The 21,451-nt window shown below is 47.2% G+C and overlaps 3 protein-coding genes across 4 annotated transcripts; 2 read left to right on the top strand and 1 right to left on the bottom strand.

Annotated features, from left to right (window-relative positions):
* Positions 1–434: 434 nt before the first annotated feature.
* Positions 435–5,977, top strand: glt8d2 (glycosyltransferase 8 domain containing 2). 2 transcript variants are annotated; one of them, XM_062482671.1, is made up of 10 exons: positions 435–589; positions 1,885–1,927; positions 3,138–3,230; positions 3,456–3,660; positions 3,807–3,924; positions 4,061–4,145; positions 4,274–4,386; positions 4,613–4,779; positions 4,866–4,978; positions 5,100–5,977. In XM_062482671.1, exons 2-10 carry the CDS (start codon positions 1,909–1,911, stop codon positions 5,267–5,269), a joined length of 1,083 nt encoding a protein of 360 aa, XP_062338655.1. In that variant the 5' UTR covers positions 435–589; positions 1,885–1,908; the 3' UTR covers positions 5,270–5,977. The 2 variants fall into 2 exon arrangements, with proteins under 2 accessions (XP_062338655.1, XP_062338654.1); XM_062482670.1 differs by having other exon boundaries at positions 4,601–4,779.
* On the bottom strand, positions 5,670–12,249 carry hsp90b1 (heat shock protein 90, beta (grp94), member 1). The gene is made up of 18 exons (XM_062482669.1): positions 12,097–12,249; positions 11,366–11,468; positions 10,800–10,941; positions 10,429–10,545; positions 9,795–10,126; positions 9,389–9,500; positions 9,135–9,260; positions 8,928–9,044; positions 8,680–8,817; positions 8,480–8,557; positions 8,327–8,392; positions 7,872–8,141; positions 7,420–7,665; positions 7,043–7,179; positions 6,876–6,954; positions 6,612–6,767; positions 6,211–6,315; positions 5,670–6,119 (listed from the first exon to the last, which is right to left on the bottom strand). Exons 1-18 carry the CDS (start codon positions 12,143–12,145, stop codon positions 6,093–6,095), a joined length of 2,400 nt encoding a protein of 799 aa, XP_062338653.1. The 5' UTR covers positions 12,146–12,249; the 3' UTR covers positions 5,670–6,092.
* An 823-nt stretch (positions 12,250–13,072) lies between these two features.
* On the top strand, positions 13,073–19,656 carry ttc41 (tetratricopeptide repeat domain 41). Its single transcript, XM_062483653.1, has 14 exons — positions 13,073–14,067; positions 14,163–14,392; positions 14,591–14,754; positions 14,881–15,352; positions 15,514–15,744; positions 15,895–16,084; positions 16,216–16,409; positions 16,679–16,809; positions 17,033–17,216; positions 17,391–17,541; positions 17,705–17,857; positions 17,983–18,122; positions 18,263–18,389; positions 18,489–19,656. The coding sequence occupies exons 1-14, from the start codon at positions 13,073–13,075 to the stop codon at positions 19,060–19,062; spliced, it is 3,936 nt and encodes a 1,311-aa protein (XP_062339637.1). The 3' UTR covers positions 19,063–19,656.
* The last annotated feature ends 1,795 nt before the right edge of the window (positions 19,657–21,451 follow it).

The raw sequence follows: 21,451 nt of genomic DNA, 5'->3' as shown, positions 1-21,451 counted from the left end.
CATGTTGGCTCCTGCAAAATAGTATGGATGTAGGCCAATATTCAGATATTTTTGGCTTACTTTTTTAGATAGCCTATGCTATCTATTGGGACATTTTGAATATTTCTCTGGGATAAAAGGCATATGATGTGGGTATTGGAAAAAAATCAAGAAGACATTTTAATAAAAACTTGACGGTGACTGAACATAATGAGGTCGATGACTTCATGAAACGTGTAGCGTCATTCCTATTATTTAATTATAAAGAAACGTCTTAACTTAATGAATGACAAATTAAAATGTAAAAGTTAGGTACACCAACATGATGTAACTCATCCCGTAGTCTAATTAATGTCATTATGGATGTATCCAAAGGCTTTCTCTTCAATCTATCTTCAATCAATGGAAAGCCAAAGCCATTTGTGCTTCCAGGGGTGAACAAGATTAGGTCTTGATTTACATCTGGAAGGAACTTCCTGAAAAGGGAGAAAAGAAAGAGGTTTGCGGTTGGTGAGGGTGTGTTAGACTCACTCCGAAGCGTTTATTAAAGAACATGCACGGGGAATGGATGGTCGTTATGCGGTGTGGATAATTACTGACACTTCTTCTGGTAAGCAGTACTTTTACTTTATAATACTTTAGAGAGTTGCTTTTCTTTATAGCCCGTGCATGAAGCCCATACAAAACAAGAGACACACCCCTTTTTAATTCATTGTATTAATCGTTTTCCATAAAATATTATAATTATCTTCAACGATAAATAGTTGACTAATCGATGGACACAGTTGTGGTTAGATAATTTATTTCGGTCTTCAAACTCTATTATAGTTACATAAGTGTAGAAGAACTATATGTTCCAGTGCAGAAACCCCTGTGGTCCCCCCCATAGGAAACTCGCCTATCTCGTCATCGGGCTATTGTACACCTTTTCTATTACTGCAGGCTTTAGAATCTGAATAAGAATACATAAGTCAGTTAATGATTTTTGACAGTTCGTCAGTGATGTGATTAAGCTCACTGCCATTGTTTACAAATGGTGCACATTTCAAAACTCAGCATTAGAGGAAACAGCAGGGGAGGTAAATGCATCTCCAAATGGTTGTGATCTTTCAAGAACATTGCAACATTGCTCTATTATTTTCTCCAGGGCTGATGACACGTTAGAATTGCTGGAGGATACCGTTTTTCAAAATATCTAGAGCAAAAGAACATAATTATATGCAAGAACAATAACCTAACATCTTCATTATTTGCTGTTATGACTGTGATTTTCTATCATAAAGCTATGAAGTTAATAGGGACACATTAATGTTACATTAAATACTCGATGAACATGATGTTCCTTTTTGTGTTTACGTCTGAAATTGAATCACTGTAAGACGGTTTATTGAAAAATGCCACCAGGAAGGAAGTGCCCCAGGGATTTGTGAAACTACAACCATATGCCTCTCAATGATCTTAATCGCAATGACCAATTACAAATACACAAAAAGGTTGCACCAAATATCATGTTTTAGCGTGCTCTGGAATGCACAAACCAATAAGCTATGAATGCGAATACCAAAAATCCACCAATGCCATGGTAGGTATGTTAGACTTCCTGACTTCAGCAGATGTGATGGGGACTTTGTGTCTTTCTCTGAGAGGACAGCCAGATCCCCTGGAGCACATCTGGATCCTGCTCAGGGAGGGATTTATAGTTGTATATCCCCTTTGGTTGGATCCTCAGCTAGGCCTCAGTGCCAATGCCAAACCATGCAGTATCTTCACTTCTCCTGGTTGTTTATCTGACTGCTGTTTTGTGTCTCAGTCCATTTGAGCTGGGCCTCTCTTAAGGTCATCTGCTTCTTTTTCTGATAGTTTTTCTGTACATGTTGCCTGTCAAATCTCATTCTCTGTTTGCAGATGCTGCTTGACGAAGAATGAGAAATGGCTCTTTTGAGGAAAAGTGAGTGGCGTTATGATTACTCCTAGCTGGTCCTGACACCGTTTTTTAAAAATGAATCTTAACATTCTCTTTGGATTGAGCAATTCCTACTTGTCGAACAAGTCTCACTGCGTGCCAGTCTTTAAACACTCACACAATAAAACAGTGTTTTGTAAATAATTGAGTTTGCCTAACTTTAACATTGTGTTTGGAGCTGGGCTCAATGCAGTCTTTGTATGGCACGAGCCCTCCAACCCTCTCTCCCTCCAGAGTGTTCCCCAGCAGAGCTGGATTGCATCCAACACCATAAATTATGTGACGTTGCGCATGTGAATGTGCACGTTTGGGTATGTGTGTCTGTCTACCAATCCTGACTTTTCTCAGCGCTGATGAGGTAAGCAGGGTGTAGGGCTAGGAATCCAATTTCACTCTCCCACACTCTACTCTTCACTTTCAACTATTACAAAAACATTTATGAACGTTTGGATATGAAGCTGTTTAAGACCACTCCCAAAAAAAAGTCATTTCAATAAGGTGAAAACCTAACATTGGTTATCTGCGGGTTGTTATAGGAAGGAGATTTTAGAGAGGTCACATCATTTTGGGGGGAATGTGCCAGTCTGATGATTGATGACTCAGCTTAACTGCTGCTGCCGACACATGGTTAAGGTCTGTGTGCTGATGAGCAGAATGCCAGGGATGGGAGGGGCTGCCTGGGCTATTATTTTGGATTGGTCATGGTACCTGGAGGAGGGGTCATAAAAGGTGAGAACTTTGATTGGGTGCAGATGACAAGGCTTTCTTTCATCCCTTCCTCAAGGTAATCAGTTGATTGAAAAGGACGTGACAGCATTATGGGGCAAAGCAGGTTTAAGAAGAGGAGGGGAGAACTGATTAATTGGCCTCTCCAAGAATGTGTTTAAACTAATTCAAGTTTTGAAGTCAGTGCAATTGCATTTAAAAGAAGAGCAGCAGGAAACATAATGGAGAGAGAGAGAGGGGAGGACATGCAGGAAATGACACGGGTTGAATTAAAACCCAGGCCCCTGTGACAATGTGTGTGACATTTTCTCCTTGAAAGATATTACACAGTGTTAGCTGTGTTGCTAAAATGTACTTTTGTTATAGGGAAAGCACTCTGCAAAGTATCACAAACTGTGCAAGATATTCACATAGTGTTAGAGAAGTGTACCTTTCTGAATGTTGCCTTTGTCTTTCTGCTTTGTTCCAGTCAACCGCATCCTCCTCACGCTGCTGGTTCTGATGGTATGTCTCATCCTCCACAGTAAGCTGTTCAGAGCATCACATCGGCCTAAACACACAGGTATGTCAATGCCCCTCCGGTGAGAACAGGTGAGAACAGGCCTCACTGCAACAAGACGCTCACCTGAGGGCGTCAGTGCAAACCAAGACTATCTGGATTAGACCTTGAAGTTTAAGCTATCCGTGACTAAAGGCATTGCCTTTAATACTGTTACATTTCATATTTTCAATTTGATAATACATTTGAAGTGGTTGTTCATGTCAAACCAGTACTATGTGCATCTAGGATCCTATACAGAAATTAAAAGGGATCCTGGACATGAACCTGATATTGCACTGGAGAAGCCCTCAAACATCATACCAGTGGTCATCTGTGCATCTGAGGAGCGCATAGGGGGAACCATGGCAACCATCAACAGTATCCATAGTAACACGGACGCCAGCGTGTTATTCTATATTGTCACTCTTCGTGAGGCTGTGAAGCTTACACGGTTTGTTGCGTCCACAAAATTCTTCCCTCCATCCTTTTTATCTTTTGCAGCAATCCAAGTTCTGAGTTAAAGTCAAAGTTATACACTTCACACACTTGGTCTGGTGAACATCCTAGCCTTTGGTCGTCTTTGTGTGTGTCCCATAGACAGTACATAGAGAAGACCAAGCTGAAGGGAATCAAGTATAAAATTCTGGAGTTCAACCCTATGGTACTGAAAGGAAAGGTGAAACCAGACTCCTCCCGGCCTGACTTGTTGCATCCAGTGAGTATGTGCTGTACTACACGCACACACGCCCTACACACACACACACCCTACACACACACCCAGCATGTGCACACACCTAACTGCTATGTGGACATCCTGGATTGAAGTAACCTCTCTGTCAATTTATTTGCAGCTTAACTTTGTGCGCTTTTACCTACCCATGCTTGATATCAACCATAAAAGAATCATCTACCTGGATGATGATGTAATCGTACAAGGTGTGAATCCTTCATGTGTGAAGTAGAAAGGGCGGGGGGAAAGAAAAGAGCGAAGTAATAAACCTCGTTGGTCCTGAGCTTTTTATCTTTTTTTTCTTACGACTATTGCCTCGCTTCGTCGGGTCCAGGTGACATCCAGGAGCTGTACCGAACCAAGCTGGCGCCAGGCCATGCTGCTGCCTTCGCCACAGACTGTGACCTGCCCTCCACACACGAGGTCGTGCGCAGTGTGGGCATGCAGGTGAGTGAATGCATGTGTTGGCCTGAGCACATGAAGAGACTGCTTGTGGCTGCTAGAGGGCAGTATTTACTCAGGTTGACCTGAGGAGGACTTTGATCAGCTGCTGTCTGTTTGAACTACGGGAAGCCATCTGACAGTTGCTTATCAAGAGTCTTTGCTTTGCTGCATGCATCTTACGGTGTAATAATTGAAACGCGATCCTTTCTCATTTGAGCCTGTCTCCCAGACTACATACATGGGATTTCTGGACTACAGAAAACAGGTGGTGAGAGATCTGGGAATCAATCCAAGTGATTGCTCCTTCAACCCCGGAGTGTTTGTTGCTGACATGGCGGAATGGAAGAAGCAGAAAATCACCAAACAGCTGGAGAAATGGATGCAGGAGAACTTCAAGTGAGTTGTGTGTTCCATTCGACGCTATTCTTAGAATTGAAATGATGATACCACCTTCTTTTCTTTTGGTTCCCTTCCTCCTCTAGGGAGAACCTCTACAGCAGTGCCATGGCAGGGGGCGTGGCCACTCCGCCCATGTTGATTGTGTTCCATGACAAGTACACGACCATAGACCCACTGTGGCACGTCAGACACCTGGGTGAGGCTGCCGGCACATCTGCACCATCTCACACAGGTCACCAGACCCCCCAACAAAATGAACTACAGGTTTGGCGAGAAAAACAAGTTCCTCTAAACTCTAGGGTTTCTCATTCATACAGGCTGGAGTCCTGACGCCAGATATTCGGAGACCTTCCTCCAAGAGGCGCACTTGCTGCATTGGAATGGCCGCTTCAAACCTTGGGACTATCCCTGCGTCCACCTGGACCTGTGGGAAAAGTGGTTCATCCCTGACCCCAATGGCAGGTTCTCTTTGATCCGGCCCAAGTGACACACCATGGCTGTAGACTGTACCACATTAGGACCAGGCGTTTGTGAAGTGTCTGGCTTTCCAGGACCTGCCGAGTGGTGTCCTGAGGCTGTGTAAGGACAGTAGCTGATAATGTGGTTTCCTCGTGAAACCAAATGTTTGCTGTTTGAATACTGTTTGATAAGAATCTTGTTGTATTCTTCTTTTTTTTGTTGTCGATCAAAACAGTATTATCGTTCTCTACGAAATGCAATGCCTACTCTTGGCTAGTATTGAAATGAATAGTAAGATGCCATTGATGTGTGTATTGTTGTTTTTCGTTGCACAATCCATAATTGTGTTCAATGTATTACCCTTTAAGGATCTGTTTTGAATAAAATGTTGAATTCAACTCCTAAAAGAAGACCAATCAGACCAAAGGTTCCTTTTCCGGAAACATTTAATTGTTCTCGTGACAGGAAGTCAACACTCTATAACCGGTCAGTTAAATATTAACAATTTACAGTCATGAGCAACAAGTAAAATGTCTCATTCAAAACGCTATATCCTGCTTGACAAAAATACAAACTCAATGAACATTTTTGAATTACATGATGTACCTCGTGCAATTATCTATGACAAAGATATTCTTCTTTACTAGGAAGATCTTAAAAGTCTATGAGTCTGTGGACCAAACGTCTTCCTGACATATAGCGTTTTGGCATGAAACACCAACTGAAAACACAAGAAGTCCCTTAAAAAACCTGTCCATCCTAGCCCCCCCATCACCCCCATCAGTAGCAGAGAGATGGACATCTACTCAAATATATGCCCCCCATCCCTCCCCCGTTTTCCCCTTGCTGCCTCATAGCTCCAATTTAGTTCTGGCACCCTGTAATGACAAGAACAGAGGGACAAACATGAGTTCATCATCCTCCATTTCACAATCCCTCGTTCCTAAGACACTCCCTTTACCAGCTCACCATATCCTGCTCTTCCTCCTCCTCCTCTGCTTTAAGTTCCTCTGCATCCTCAGCCTCCTCTTCCTCCACCTGCTCCTCAGGTTCCTCCTCAGGTTCCTCCTCAACCTGAGGAGAGACGTCAAAAACAAAACACTTCAGGGTCTCCCAATCCCAAATCCTGCTCTCCAAACTATGCACTACAGTCTCTTAATCGCTGCTCGTGATTGTATGTGGTGTACGCAAGCACATTCGACTTTAGACTTTAATTGTATAGACGTTTTTACGAAGGGCTTCACAGTGGCCCACAGGACAACAACAACAATCAACCTGAAGCCTCAGAGAAGACCAGGAAAAACTCAGCGAGACATGCCCTTCTCCAGAGACAGTTGGTAATGCCACTACGGTGTAGACAGGAGACATACCTGTTCGCCGAGGTCGACGTTCATGCTGAGCCTGAGCATGTGCTCTATCCTGTCTCCGTAGGCCTTGGTGTCGGCCAGCTGGTAGCCGGAGCGCAGGGTGGCCGTCTCAAACAGCACCATGGCCAGGTCTGAGGCCGTCTGGTCCTCCGCATCGCTCTGTGGTAGCCAGGCGGAAGAGGAGTCGGTAAACGACACAAGACGTACGATGCTGGATGTCTGTCACCAAGTCAGCCATCTTGTTCAAGGCTTTTACATTACACTTACATTGACTCTTTTCAGCATTTCCTTGATGAGTGGGTGTTTGGGATTGATCTCTAGTGTTTTCTTTTGGCTGGCATAGTAACTGGAAAACAACAATGAAACTGTATTAATACAGAGTCATGTCCATGTCCTCTGAGATTTGAGGGCATTATTTTCCAACCAGCTCTTACTTTGTGGAGATGTCCTTTCCTGTCTGGTAGGCCTGGGCCTTCATGAGCCTCTCCATGTTTCCTGACCAGCCGTACTGGCTGGCTACCAGGGCACAGGGGGACTTGGTCAGTCTCTGGGACAGCACAGCCTTCTCAATCTTTGGAAAAAACATGCAACAAAAAAACAGTTAACTTTTTGTAAATACAACAAAGATTTTTGTATATTCAATGGGACTAACTATGACAAGTCAAGCAGCATGTCGTAACAATTTCTTTGTACAGGATGACCTTGTGACACACTGTGCACAGGATAGATAAATCACTTCAGAGTTTGACTTAAAAGGTTGTGTTGGTCCTTGAGCTTTTTCAAATTGGACCCTGATGTTCGCTAGACTGACCCTGTCTTTCAGGGCCTTTTCCTTCATCCAGGTGGTGAGGGGTTCGTACTCTTTCTCCACTGCCTCTCTCTTCTCCTTGGCCTTGTCGCCCTCGTCGAACGTCACGCCCTCCTTGGCCACGTTCTGGAAGCGCTTGCCGTCGAACTCGGGCAGAGCCTGGACGCAGTACTCGTCCACGGGCTCGGTCAGGTAGACCACCTCGTAGCCCTTCTTCAGCAGATTCTCCACAAACGGAGAGGCCTCGGCCTGAGAGAGGAGGATGGCAGGGAGAGTCAAGCTCAGATTACAACACAGACAAAAAAAAAAGGGTCACCCTGGTTCGGATGCCAAACCAGATTTTAGATGTAAAGTATTCTACGAATGTTAGTCAAGGTTTGTATGTATGAACAGGTGTCCTTCCTTGAGAACGTCCCTGAACAATGCCCACAGCGCTGATTTTCCACAACTCTCACCTCCTTCCGGCTGGTCCCAGCCATGAAGTAGATCTTGTCCTGCTTCTCCTTCATGCGCTCCACGTACTGCTCCAGGCTGGCCAGCACCGTGTCGCTGTTGGACGTCTGGAAGCGCAGCAGCTTGGCCAGACGGGTCCTGTTGGAGTGGTCCTCGATCACCCCCAGCTTGATGTTGGTGCCAAACTCCTTCCAGAACTTGTCGTTGTACTCCTCCTCGGCGATCTTCTTGATCATGTCCAGGGTCTTGCGCACCAGCTTTTTACGGATGACCTGGTCGGAGAGACGTGAGCTCGGTGAGCGGTCTGCTTGGTTTGACACAGGTAGTACTGGACCGTGGATGGTTTCTCGACCACTGGGCACCTGTGACGCCCTTTGTGACGCCGCTTGAAAAAGGGGCTACGCAGGTAAAAGTTGGATTCGATTTTTGGATCTCGCGAGGCAGGAGCAGGTCTCACCTTGAGCAGTTTGTGCTGCTGGAGATTCTCTCTGGAGACGTTCAGAGGCAGGTCATCGGAGTCGACCTGAGGAGACGCAAACAGGAGTTACACGCCGTCAACCTTCAAGGGGGCAACGTGTTGGAGGTGTGGATCTGCCCTGATAATACTCACCACGCCCTTCACAAAGTTCAAGTACTTGGGCATCATGTCATGGAAATCATCGGTGATGAAGACTCTACGCACAAACAGCTGCGAAAGAGTGAGAGAGAGATGCTGATCGATCGGATGGGAATACAAACAGGACTCGTACAGTGCTGCGGGTAAGACAAGTCTAAAAACCCAGGTGCCCCGCAGGCCACGAGCAACCATACCTTAATGAAGTCGTTCTTCTTGGACCCATACTCGTCGAAAAGACCACGAGGGGCTGTGGAGGGCACAAAGAGGATGGACTTGAAGGTGACCTCGCCCTCTGCAGTGAAGTGGATGTGGGCGATGGGATCCTCCGTCTCCTGCAAGGACGCAGAACGACCATGATGAGCGGACGCGGCTGGAACACCCAGAGGAGTCGAGCCTTCTAGATGTTTCGAGGAACCTGGTTGGTTCCAGCAGGGGGTCTCACCTTGGAGAAGCTCTTGTAGAAGGCCTTGTACTCGTCCTCCTCCACCTCCTTAGCCGGCCTCTGCCAGATAGGCTTGATGTCGTTCATCAGCTCCCAATCCCACACCGTCTTCTCCACCTAGAGAAAAAAAGAGAGAACACCAGGCTGCATGGCGGACTTTTCTCCCGGGTAGGTTTTTGCGGTTCAAAGATGCTCGCGATGCTTTACCTTCTTGGTCTTTGGCTTGTCCTCCTCCTCCTCCTCCTCCACCTCAGCCTCCGCCTCCGCTTCAGCCTCATCCTTCTTCTCTGCCTCAGCCTCGTCCTCATCCAGAGGCTCCTCCACAGTCTCGGTCTGGGCAAGAACAGAGAGAGGCGTCAGGTTTACTGTGCCCAGGCTGCATTCAAATCCCCTTCATGTTCCCCTAGCCATCAAGTATTGTCCACGGGAGACCTAGAGCACGCAAGGCACAGTGGACTGACCTTGCTGCTCCACACGTAGATAGGGAAGTTGATGAACTGGGAGTATTTGGTTACAAGGTTCTTGATGGTCTGAAGCTCCAGGTAGTCTGACGCTTCCTCCTTCATCACCAAGCTGGGAAAGAGAAGTACATCTCAGGTTAGGGATCAAGCCTGCTGTGCCATACAGCTGCCTGTTCAACCACCGTCACACTCCTGTTTGCATCACATGAGGGAGACAAATACATCAGGCTTCTCAAACTCCAGTTTGAACTGTAAGACAGGCTTGAATCTGACAGACAAGTATGGTCATAAATATGGTGTAACATAAAGATATCTGGTCTGGCCAACCAACGCTCCCATGAAAGATAAACATCATATTTTGTTATATTGTTTTGAGATGTTGCCAAGTGTTGCCATGCCTACTCACGTGATAGTGGTGCCCCTGCCCAGCGTGTCCCCACGGGGGTCCTCGATGACGGAGAACTCGTTGGAGTCCGACTCCCAGATGTGCTGGGTGCCGTTGTTGTGCTTGGTCGTTACGATGACCTTGTCAGCCACCAGGAAGGCGGAGTAAAAGCCCACACCGAACTGGCCAATCAGCTCAGAGGTGGACTGGCCCTCCCCCTGCATCTCCGTCATCTTGTTGAGGAACTCACTGGTGCCAGACTTGGCGATGGTGCCCAAGTTCTTCACCAGGTCCTCCTTGGTCATGCCGATGCCCGTGTCTGTGATGTGGAGCATGTTCTTCTCCTTGTCGGACTGTGTTGGAGGAAAGGGTGACATGTTGTATGTTATAGTCTACATAGCCATTTGTATCTGTGGGGAAAATAGCTAGGTAATTAGAAACATGTTACAATTCCCTTTGTGGGTTTACTCAAACAAACGAGTCAGGTTTTTAAAGTCATGTACTGGAGGTGTGTATTTGCAATGCAAACCCATGTAAATACAGATGTGGCGGACATGTTAACCACACGGTCTGAGGTATCACTTCTGACAGCTTAGTGTTGAGTAAGAACCTGTTTGGGTGGGTCCCAGCGTAACCCAAAGGATAAGTTACCCACCTTGATTTTCACCGTCAGCTCTTCGTTACCGCTGAGTGCATCCTCATTGGTCAGGGACAGCAACCGGATCTTATCCAGGGCATCCGAAGCGTTGGAGATCAGTTCTCTAAGGAAGATCTGCAAAAACACACACGAAAAGAAGCGTCAGCCGTAACATTCTCAGTTGACTGTTACGTCATTCAAATGCATCAACAACAAAATGACCAAATCAAACCACGGGACTACACAGAATGACTTAGTACCATACATTACTCAAATCAATAAAACAAACAAACAAAAAAACAAGCATGTATAGAGACAGACTGACAGATGAAGGAGAATAACTCCCTGTTCCTTGTTTGATGGTAGACATTGAGAAAGCAGACACGAACCTCTTTGTTCTTGTAGAGGGAGTTGATGATGAGCTTCATCATCCTGTTCACTTCAGCCTTGAACACGTGCTTTTCCGATTTCTCACGGATTTCCTTGATCTGAGCTGCGTTCAAGCCATCAAGCTGGATGGCCTCCTCTTCCCTGGATAAGGAGACAAAAGGGAAATCACAAACAGGCACGAACTAGTAATAACAACTCTGGTTTTCCCCAAAGGGAGGATCAATTAGGCACCATCCTGATATGGCAAGCTCAGATCCTGTTTTGTAGCAGGGCTTGTGTCTAGAAAGAAGTCATTGGGGAAAGCTGTGAAGCCAGCTGTGTGTGCCAGCAAAGACGGCACTAGTAGCCGTTTCTCCAAGCAACAGATGAGGAGCTGGTGCACTTACGAAAAATAATGCTTAGAGTGTCAATCCAGAAGGGAAAAATATTTTTTCACTCAACTTTTGTTGAGAGTTGGGTGCCCTTGAGGTTGACTTTGAACAGAAACAGCCAGAGGGGGAGGGGATAGGGGGGTAGTGTCAAGATTTATTACACAAGTATCAGAGGTATAACAAGACTGACTAACCTCTGGACAACCTCGTCATCTGTCCGTGATCCATCTCTGCTTTTGCCCAGGTCTTCCTCCACTGTGCCGTCAATGTCAACATCATCTTCTGCCCTGACTGATGCTGCAGAGCAAACCAAAAAACATTATGGAATCAACAATACTTTTATTTATTGTAATTATACAAAACCCTGCTATCTATCTACAGAATGACTTCAAAGTAAATCCGCTTTATTGGTTTGTTGGTTAATTGCAGGGCTACACCTGACCTTGCATTTTACTCCACCTAACTAAAAAGCCAGTTTCATTTGTGTTGCATGACTGAATATACTTGATCATAAAGAACCACTATAGTCAGTCTACTAATCGTTTAACCCCAGAAGACCTTCTCTAGTACAAGGCAATCATTCTTACAATTAATCAGATAATGTAGTGGAAAATTGATACCAGAGAGTTAACCTTCATGGCTGATAATGTGCACATTCCATTTTCACCTTCTTATCTTATAGTAGGCTACCGGCTAAAGAGATTGCACTGCATAAACCAAACAATGAGAAATTATTATTTCGCACTTTCCAGTGGCCTACGGTAGCTTACTTTACCAAGGTATTTCATCGCCGACATGCATTTTTATAATGTGCTATAGCCTATAGAAATACATTTCGCTTAAATCACAATGCATGCAATAAAGTTATAGCTAATTTATCAAAACATTTGTGAAATTTCGCATTCCGTGAAGCTGGACTACTTACTGAACGTTAGCAGAGCACAAATAAAGCCTAGAATCCAAATTCGTTTCATTTTTATAGAGAATTGAATCTGTAGGATGTTTTGGTTTTGTCCCGTTTAACACACCAACGACCCGGTAAGCAGTTGAACTGCTGGGTGACGGGAAAAGGTGACTGTCTTTATCACGTACCATTTACGTTGGAGGCGGATTCCTGTTGGGAGCCTATCTCTGTTCCCCACGCACAACTCTAGACCAATAGCAGATATGCTCGCAGCCACGAACGTCCAATCGCAACATTACATGTCCAATTTTACTCGTCCAAAGCGTGTCTAGTCACCATTGGCCGAAGAATACGACGAACAGTGATGAAATGTCATCGTGTAATTGAAGCGTTTTGTTACAATATTTGCATTGCCCGACTTGTGTCTACGGTGAATGGAAACATGTATAAAGTGACTTTATAAATAAAGCATTCAAATTATGGCTGTTGTATTCAAATACCGGGGAACGCTCTAGGTTGAGCTATGCGTTGACCTTAACAACCACTGTTACTATGGTGTGCAAGGCACAGATTGTTTGTGTCAGCTAGTTTTTAACATCAGTGATACAGCGTCAATTGCAGTTTTAGTGTAGGAGAAATGTAGGTTGGTCTCAAAAACAACATAATATTTATTTAGACTTACATTGTTGACAGACTGTTTACCAGATCGTCATCATCACATTTGTGAGTTATGCCAAACAAGCAGTCCTGTCACTACAGGACACACCGTCTGAGGTATGTCTATCTGCTTTTGTTTTAGTTTGTTTGTTTGTGTGTGTGTGTGTGTGTGTGTGTGTGTGACTGTGTGTGTAACTCTCCAACAGAAACAAGAGAAAAAGAAATGGAAATGCATTAACACACGTCCAGTAAATGGTTATTTAATGATGCTTCAACAATCATTCATAGTTTTACCAAGGGCTTTTTAGGACACAGCTGGTGAGAGTTCCAGAGGCTTGAGATGAACCCTCAGAAGGGAGGTGTCAGGGGAGGATCATACCCCAAAGCCCCACCATGCACAGCCCCTCTGAAGCCTGTGCTGTGCTCCGTCCCAGGAGACCTCCAGCAGGAGGTGCTCTACTTGAAAAACAAGGTGTTCCCCCAGCTTAATGCCCTTTGCCAGGCCAGAGGCACATGCTTCACTCCTGTGGATGTTCAATGGGATAATGATCAGGCCAACCGCAGGTCCTACGACCCTGCCATCCATAGGCCTCCCCTCTCCTCCCAGCAGCTGAAGGTCAGCCTGGACATCATCACACACTCCTCCTCCTTCATCTGTCTCCTGGGCCATAAATATGGGCCCTCCAAGCTAGAGGACTCCCCCCCGCTTCCAGACCCTGGCCCTGCACGAGAGGTCCTCTCTGGGCTGGATCGGAACCTGTGTGTGGCTGCGGAGGGAGGCTATCCCTGGATCCTCACAGGAAAGAACCCGACGAGCTCGGTGACAGAGCTGCAAGTCACCCAGGCAGCCCTAATGGGAGACCAAAGACGATGTTTCTTCTACTTCAGGGACTACTCTGTCCTGGGGGAGATGTACGAGGAGAAGGACGAGCGAGATGAACACAGGAGGTCTTTGCTGAGTGCGTTCTCCGAGAAGAGAGAACATGAGAGGTGCAGGGTCCGAGCCCTGAAGAACAGCATCGTGGCCAGCCTCCATCCGGTGAGGTTCTTCCAGACGCCGGAGGAGCTGGGGGTCCTGGTGATGAGGGACTGGAAGGGCCCGATAGAGCAGCTCTGTGGGGCCCTGCTGGATCAGTCTCCGGCTTTAGGCCACCGGGACTCCTTTGAGAGGTATTACCAGGAAGGATTCATCCATTATCTGTGTCACTGGTTTGTACCCTCCAGCCAGACTACGGCAGTGTTAGAGGCACTCAACACATTCACTCACGGTCTCACCCGAGACACATCTCAGAGTGACAGACTTCTACCAAGGAAGTCAGCACTCCAAACAACAACGTGAGAATTCCAATCTTAGAAAAAATTGAATGAGTCAAAAGCTATGGTTGTGATGGTTTTCCTAACATGACCTCTTGACTTCTTCACTGGCTCAGTCATCCTAACAGCTGGGATTCTGAGAGATCCATGGTCCTCCTCTGTGGTGAGAGGGGTTGTGGGAAGACTTCGCTGGTTGCGTGGTGGATCCAGGAGCTCCGAAAGACCCACCCTGGGATCCCGGTGATCCCTTACTTTTGTGGAATCAGCAACTCCAGTGTGGATATTGGATCTGTGCTGAGGCAGTTCACTGTGGCTCTACACCAGGCCTGTTACGGTAAACAGAAGGGTAACCTTTCCCTCTGTCTCAGGTTAGATGAGTTCATCTTCCACAAGCGAACCACAATCGACGTTAAAGTGTCGGCTACCCTGATTCTTGTACGAAAAAATTGCCCTTTTTTTGCTCTGCCTTATGCAGCACAAATAAAAATGCAGTGTGTTTGACCTCATTCTTACAACTACCTTTGTGTTTTCGTGCTGTATGTAGGGAGCCAGCCTGAATGGAATGAAGGGTTGTCAGACCGGGTCAGGCCCAGACCTCTCCATGTTGTGGTCCAGGCTTTCGTTGCTGCTGCTGCCCTGCGACCCTGCATTCTGGTTCTGGATGGACTCGACCGTCTGACTGGAACCCTGGGCCTGTCAATGCAGGAGGTACTGCAGTGCTCCAGTTTATTAATGACAGAAATATAATAGATGATGTGTCTTAGTGGAAATATAAATGTCAGTGATTTGTGGTTCAGTACTGTTTCTTCATCTCAATGAATGCATTTGTTCCAGGTTAAAGAGTTGAGCTGGCTCCCAAGCCCTCTGCCCCCCCAGTGTAAGCTAGTCCTCACTACCACTTCCACAGACCTCACCTACAAGAGCCTGACCCTGCGCCCCGACGTCCACACCCTGACCTGCCCCGGCCTGTCTGACCCAGGGGCCCGCCGCCGCCTGCTCCTCCACCACCTCACCCTGCCCAGCCTAGCGCCCCCTGGCCCCCTGCTACAGGACCTCCTGAGGGGGAGGCTAGGCTGCCTACCCCTGTACCTGGCTCTGGTGGCTGGAGAGCTGCAGACCTGTGGTGTTCTGAGGGGAGCTCGGGAGGTGGAGGGGCTGATGGAGGGCTATACAGAAGTGGACTCAGTGGCCGAGCTGTGGGTGAGGGTGGTCCAGCGCTGGTCACGTGACTACGGGGATGGGGTGTATGAAGGAACACCGAGCATGGCCGAACAGACTAAACCTCTTGTTCTAGTCTCTGAAACAGGTAGGAGCATCTTCTGTAGGTTGGTACATGGCAAGGACAGATGAGTCCAAATGTGCCCAGGTATCAAAATATGTGACCTCTTGTGCCCAGGTCCAGCAAGGACAGATAGCTGTATGATTAGGGATACTTTTGACCCGATTCCCTTTTCCCTGTCTCTCCAGAGCTGAGAGGCTGGGTGTGGGACTCTCTCTGCCTGGTCCACCTCTCCCGCTCTGGCCTGACAGAGGGGCAGATCTGGGCCTTGCTGGAGGTTCTGGGTCACAAGGTGCCAGAGCCTCTGGAGTGGGCCCGCTTTCGTTCAGCTACCATGCTGTGGATTCAGGAAAAACCCAGCGGGGCACTGAGTTTCACACACCAGTCACTGACCCAGGCCATGGACCTCCTGCTGATGAGTGAGCAAACAGCTAGAGGCCTGTGGTTGATATTTGGACGATTCAGCGATTTAGGTGGCATTACCTCAGTTAAAGCTGAAATAGTCTCCCTTAATAGAGAACCTTTTTGATTTGTTCCCCTTCAGCTTATCTCTGTGTTTTGTTATGCAGAGATCCCCCCTAGGAGAGGCCCCGGGGGGTCGACCAGAACCAGGAGGGCCTACCAGCTCACCCTGGCCCAGTACTTCCAGGGGCAGAGCAGGGAGACAGGCAGCTGGGGGAAGGTGTTAGAAGAGGTCCCCTGGCTCCTGGAGCAACGTGAGGCCTGGGGACAGCTGCATACCTTCCTCACAGACCCCGAGTAGGAACATGGACACACACTAAAAGACACAGAACACAGTAGACACACACAACCTAGACCCACGCTGGGTCCGGATAGAGAACTGTAGTTGAGTCTGTCCAGTACTAACATCATGTATTTTCTTTCTCCAGGACTGTAGAACAACTGTCCTCAAGCTGGAGCCAGTGTCCTCAGCTGAGGATAGACATAGCCAGGTCCTGGACCATCTTGACCCTCAAAGGTTACGACCCCTGCACTTCATATCAGAGACTGTTGGGAAATGAAGTCCGCGGTCCTCCCTCTGGTTTAATAGATCTATGGGGGCCCTCACCTGGGACGTGTACAGGTAGCTTCACCATAACGTATGAAGTTCCACTGACTTTTATTGTTAACTTCTAAAATATGTGAAGTTTCGTTTTTTCCCCTGTAAATGCCGATTCAGTGCCGAGAGAAACAGCGAGCACCAATGCCTTCGTCACCGAGACACAAAACCTAGACAAAGGTCAATATCGATCAGTGATAAAACAAATAATCCCCATGACCTTACCTGGTGTGATTCCGTCTCATTACAAATAAGTGACACGTGGTGATCTTTAATCTGTGTTCTCCCAGCAGACGCGGTCTGGGTGTGTGAGTCACCAGTGAGGGCGAGAGTGGCGGTGTTTGTGTCTGAGCTGCTGCTCTGCCTGAGCAGGGAGCAGCAAGCAGAATGTCTCCTGCTGCAGGCCCTGGACACTCTCACACAGGTCAGACCATCTCGCTGCGAACCAACACGATGGGATTGGACCGGATTTGACCCTTGACATACCCTACCGTGTTGAATGAAATGAACCCATGTGTTTTGGTTGAGTAATCCCATTGCTTTCAAACGTAAAAGTATCGTGGTGCATCGTTTGTGGATCGAGCATCACTTTTCTAAAGCCAGTTTGATCCTTCACACTTGGCTCCTCCTCTACCGTGCTCTCCCAGGCTGGAGAGGAGGACACAGAGAGAGCGGGGCTGCTGTTGGACGTGCAGCACACCTTGGCTGAGCTGTGCGTGGCCACGGGCCGGGCCGGAAAGGCCGTGACACACTTTACCTCGGCTCTGAGGACCGCCCAGACCATCGCCACCGGCTGCTCTCAGGAACCCGAGGGCCAGCTCGTCAGGATAGGTTACTGTCTAGACCCAGACACGGACCCAGTCCGTCCCAAAATACAAGCACGACGCTCTGGGGACAGTTGTCCCTCTCCAGTTCACTTCTGCATCACACTGACCAGATATCCATTGCAGGACATGGGTGTAAACGCCCATGAGGACGTGTGTGTTTGATTGACTCTCCCCACAGGTCAGCTGCTCTGTACGCTCTGCCAGCTGATGTTTGCTGAGGGTTGTGTGGAAGAGGCCTCCCGGATTCTGAGTGACATCATCAGCCTAGGTCATCACATGGTTCACCCGTGCGCTAAGGCTACTGTTTCTATGCTCCAGGCGTCGCACAGGTGTGTAGACTGCACTAATTATCCACCTACTGTTGACGACACCACCATGAACTGGAAATGTTCAGATGAACTCGAGAGATTTATGTGTGTGGACGTTTCTTTGTTGTTACTCGGTGTACTAAATGAAGGTCGTGCCATGCAATTGTGGCGAATCACCCAACAGGATAAGCCTGGATCATCGAAATGCATGTGAGGCTGAGAGCCTTCTCCAAGCAGCCCTGGAGATCAGGAGGAGCTGGTATGGTGGGGAGCACCCTCTAGTGGTGGAGGTGGAGGAACGCCTGGCAGATGTCTGGGCAGCAAGCTACAACACAGGGTCAGAAGACCAGTCTCGCACTGTCTGTTGCTTCTCTCTGTTGATCGTGCTCACTGGTTTAACTGCTGTGCATTGATTCCCTCCACCTCCTCTTCACACTGTGCAAACACTGTGGGAATATTTAGATTGAAGCGGACCGAGGCGGTGCGGTTGTATCGACACGCAGTGCGTGTGAGAGGCCAGGAAATGAGGCCCCCTCGCCCCCTCGACGCACCACTTGGTCAGGCTAAGGGATGCAGTCTGGCCCTCACCTTGATCAAACTTGGTAACTGACGCGTTCAAGTTTCAGGCGCCTCAAACTTTCCCACTCGAGGTATTCGTGTTTACTGATGTGTGTGTTAATGTGTGTGTGTGTGTTAATGGGCATGTGTGTGTGTGTGTGTTAATGTGTGTGTCCTGTAACAGGCAGGATGCTTGGGCAGAGCTCCAGTAAGACAGAGAGGAGTGAGGCCGAGGACCTGTTCCAGACAGCCCTGGATCTGAGCCTCCGCTCTCTGGGCCATGAACACACGCTCACCAAAGACATACAACAGTAAGCAAGAACACACCTAAATGTGTCTCGGCATTTCCAGTCTTTCTGGAATTGTTTGTGTGAATCTTGCATCTGTTCATGCCTCAAACATCCTCCTAGGATTTGGACCGGAGCGTTCAGGCAGACTGTGGCTTCCTGTGACCCCATGTCCAGACCTCCGTCACACAGGAGGCTGAGTGGAAGCCGACCCTTCACAGCCAGCACAGTGTCCCACAGGGGCGCATCACACACCCCTCTCGCCCCCTCCAGGACCAGAGCCCAGTCAGGCTGGAGTGTCACTCAATCAAACCAAGACCCAGAATCAGTAAAGAACCAGAATCAGAGAGCAGGGTTGAGCCAACTGGCCCCCTGGTCAGCTGTCCAGACCACTGTATTTGGCCCAAAGAGTGACATCAGCAACCTAACACCCAGGCCCAAAACTGCACCAAGTTCTAGCTCACGTTCTGCTGACAGAACCAGGGTTCCACAGCGGGCAGGCTGGTGCCACCTGCCAGGGCGGTACCTACTGGAGGACCAGATGGTGACTGCTCTTAGCACACAGATTGGTCCTCCAGTATTGAGGCACAGATATGCCCCAATGCTCAGAAAGACAGATTGTGGCCCTACCCCTCTGCGGGTCACGGAAGATAAAAGACCAAATCAGTTTATTTTCGGAGGGAAGTTTAGTTTTTGAATATTTATTGACATAGTGATGTGTATACATAACAATTCTTATTAAATTCATATTTTTATGTATTAATGAGTAGCTGGTTTTATGAAATTCAGTGAATCACATTCCACAATTAGAAGTATCACTTGACTCTTGTAGTTTTGATGTTGGCCAGAAGAGGGCACCGTGAGCACCTGTGAGACAAGGTGAAGTGTGTCGTCTCAGAGGATCTGAATGAAAGGGTTGCTTGAGCAACAGCCTACTGTATGTTTCATTTGCTGTGACGTGAGGTGTGTTTCTGTTTAAGCCGGTTTGGATCACCATGTGGGGTAATATCGAGTTAAGGTCATATGTTCTTGGCTGTGTGTGTGTGTGTGTCTGTACTGTGCATGGCTCTTGCACCACTTTCTCTTATTGGATACATTATTATTTTTGTTTCAATCAAGCTGACTCATTGTGTCATGGTTAGGGTAAACCATTTGTGATTGAATTGAAAGAAATATGCCATCATGTAACCCCAGCACTGTAAATCCTGTATGGACAAAAATTATGTTTCTCCTTGTCTTCATGTCAAACAGTATAGTGGGACAGAATAAGGATCTACTGTGTCATTTGTGCATGCTCTATTGTGATGATAAATTCAAAGAATTGCCTTGAATTGCAGAATAACCATGAGTGAACCAGAGTGAGATAATATATTGGGGGGAAGGGGGGGGGGGTAGTCTATGTGTGAGACTGCACGTATACTAACCTCTGCTCTGGAGAAAAGGGTTGGGGGGGGAAGGACTTGGCAGACCTGAGAGAGAATGTGTTGTGTCGTAAAGTTGTGTCAACGTGTACAGGATGAAACAGAGGAGGCTGTATCGTTTGGGTACAGATACAGAATCGATTTTGCGACGTGTAAAATGTGTGTGTGTGTGTGTGATGTCACGTCCCAGTCTTCTGTGGTTGCTGAGCCTCTTGTGAGCAAGTGTGAGGATGACTCTGTCGACCAGTTAAGTGCTTCTCCATACCTCTTCCTTTTCCTTTTCATTCCTCGGGCTAAAATAAATGTATCCTGCAGACAGTAATAGATCATGACACTCTCTCTCGTCCACACATACTTCAACTTCAAAATAGAACTGTGGTGGGAATTGCACTTCAGTTCCATTTGAAGTTAATATGAACCAGAAGATATGTATATTTATCCTCATTCAAGATATCTAAAACCCAAAAGTGAACTGCCAGTCACTGCTGTCTTTGAAGAAACCCCCCCAAAAGTTCAAGAATTCTTCTCCTGAGGCAGCTGACTCGCTCTCTTTGGGTTTTCACCTGCTTTCTTTCCAAACTGCTATTATGTGTTAGGTAATATTAGCCCGGCAATGTTTCAAATACGACACTCCAGAGCTGGCCCATTCATTTCCATTGACACCAAGCGATTACCGTCAATCATGGTGTGGAATCTGTTACAGGAGCTGGTGATACGGGGGGAGTTGTCCTCAGGCTAAACTGAGTGTGGCCATCCTGAGTGTATATGTGGGTTTCACAGAATGTAGAAGTAAGACACGCTTCAAAATTCCCCATGTACCCATGATGTGCATTACACAGAAATTATGACAACTGACAATATTTGATTCTAGTGGTTACTTTTACAGTAACATGACTTAAGTGTCATTGATGGGGCTATCAAGACTCACGATCAGAGAACTCCATGGTTACACAAAAGCTTGTTTCCCAACCCTTCTCCTTTTTTGGTCATGTAAGGCTTTGAAACACCAGACCAACATATAAAGGACCCAGGCCTGTTCTGTACTATCATACTCAAACTCCCACCACCCAAATGCGTCCTCTAAATTGCCAGTTAAAACAAAATGTCATCTGATTTTCCAGAGTCCCCCTGACTTCAGGTCTCTCACAATTGTTTCCACTCTTAAATCCCGGGATTTAAGTGTGATTACAGGAGCCAAGTAATGTTATACTAAGGGCTTACAGCGGGCAGAATCCATCTACCACCGGTGATTGCTTACTATAACAGTCGTAGCATATAGCTTCAAAGCTTCCCTTTATTATTCTGTCAAATTATGTGTGACAACATGGATCTTGGTGTGTGCGTGTGGTAGGTGTTTCTTGTTCCTCCTCTCCTTTAACCAGTGAAAGAGCCTGTGTGTACATCTCTAATGTCTACAAACTGAGTACCACCGGACAGCTGTGTGAGGGAAATGATATTGTGCTTGGAAATCTCTTGTTTTCATTTGCTCTCTCTCACTCCCTTTCTCTTTCACTCTCACGTGTACTCTCGAAATGAGTCACAGATTCTCCCGCCAGCTCATAGTTGCCCTGCCGAGTCTTGTTTCTTATTCCCTTATCCACCCAGTCGGGGAGAGACCGCCAGAGTGGTGGACGTGATTCCAGACAGGTACTCCATCCTTCTGGA

Source organism: Osmerus eperlanus, chromosome 17 (assembly GCF_963692335.1).
Source record: "Osmerus eperlanus chromosome 17, fOsmEpe2.1, whole genome shotgun sequence".
Classification (NCBI taxonomy): Eukaryota; Metazoa; Chordata; class Actinopteri; order Osmeriformes; family Osmeridae; genus Osmerus; species Osmerus eperlanus.
The sequence above is the reverse complement of the archived record's forward strand: the minus strand, read 5'-3'. Positions and strand labels throughout refer to the sequence as shown.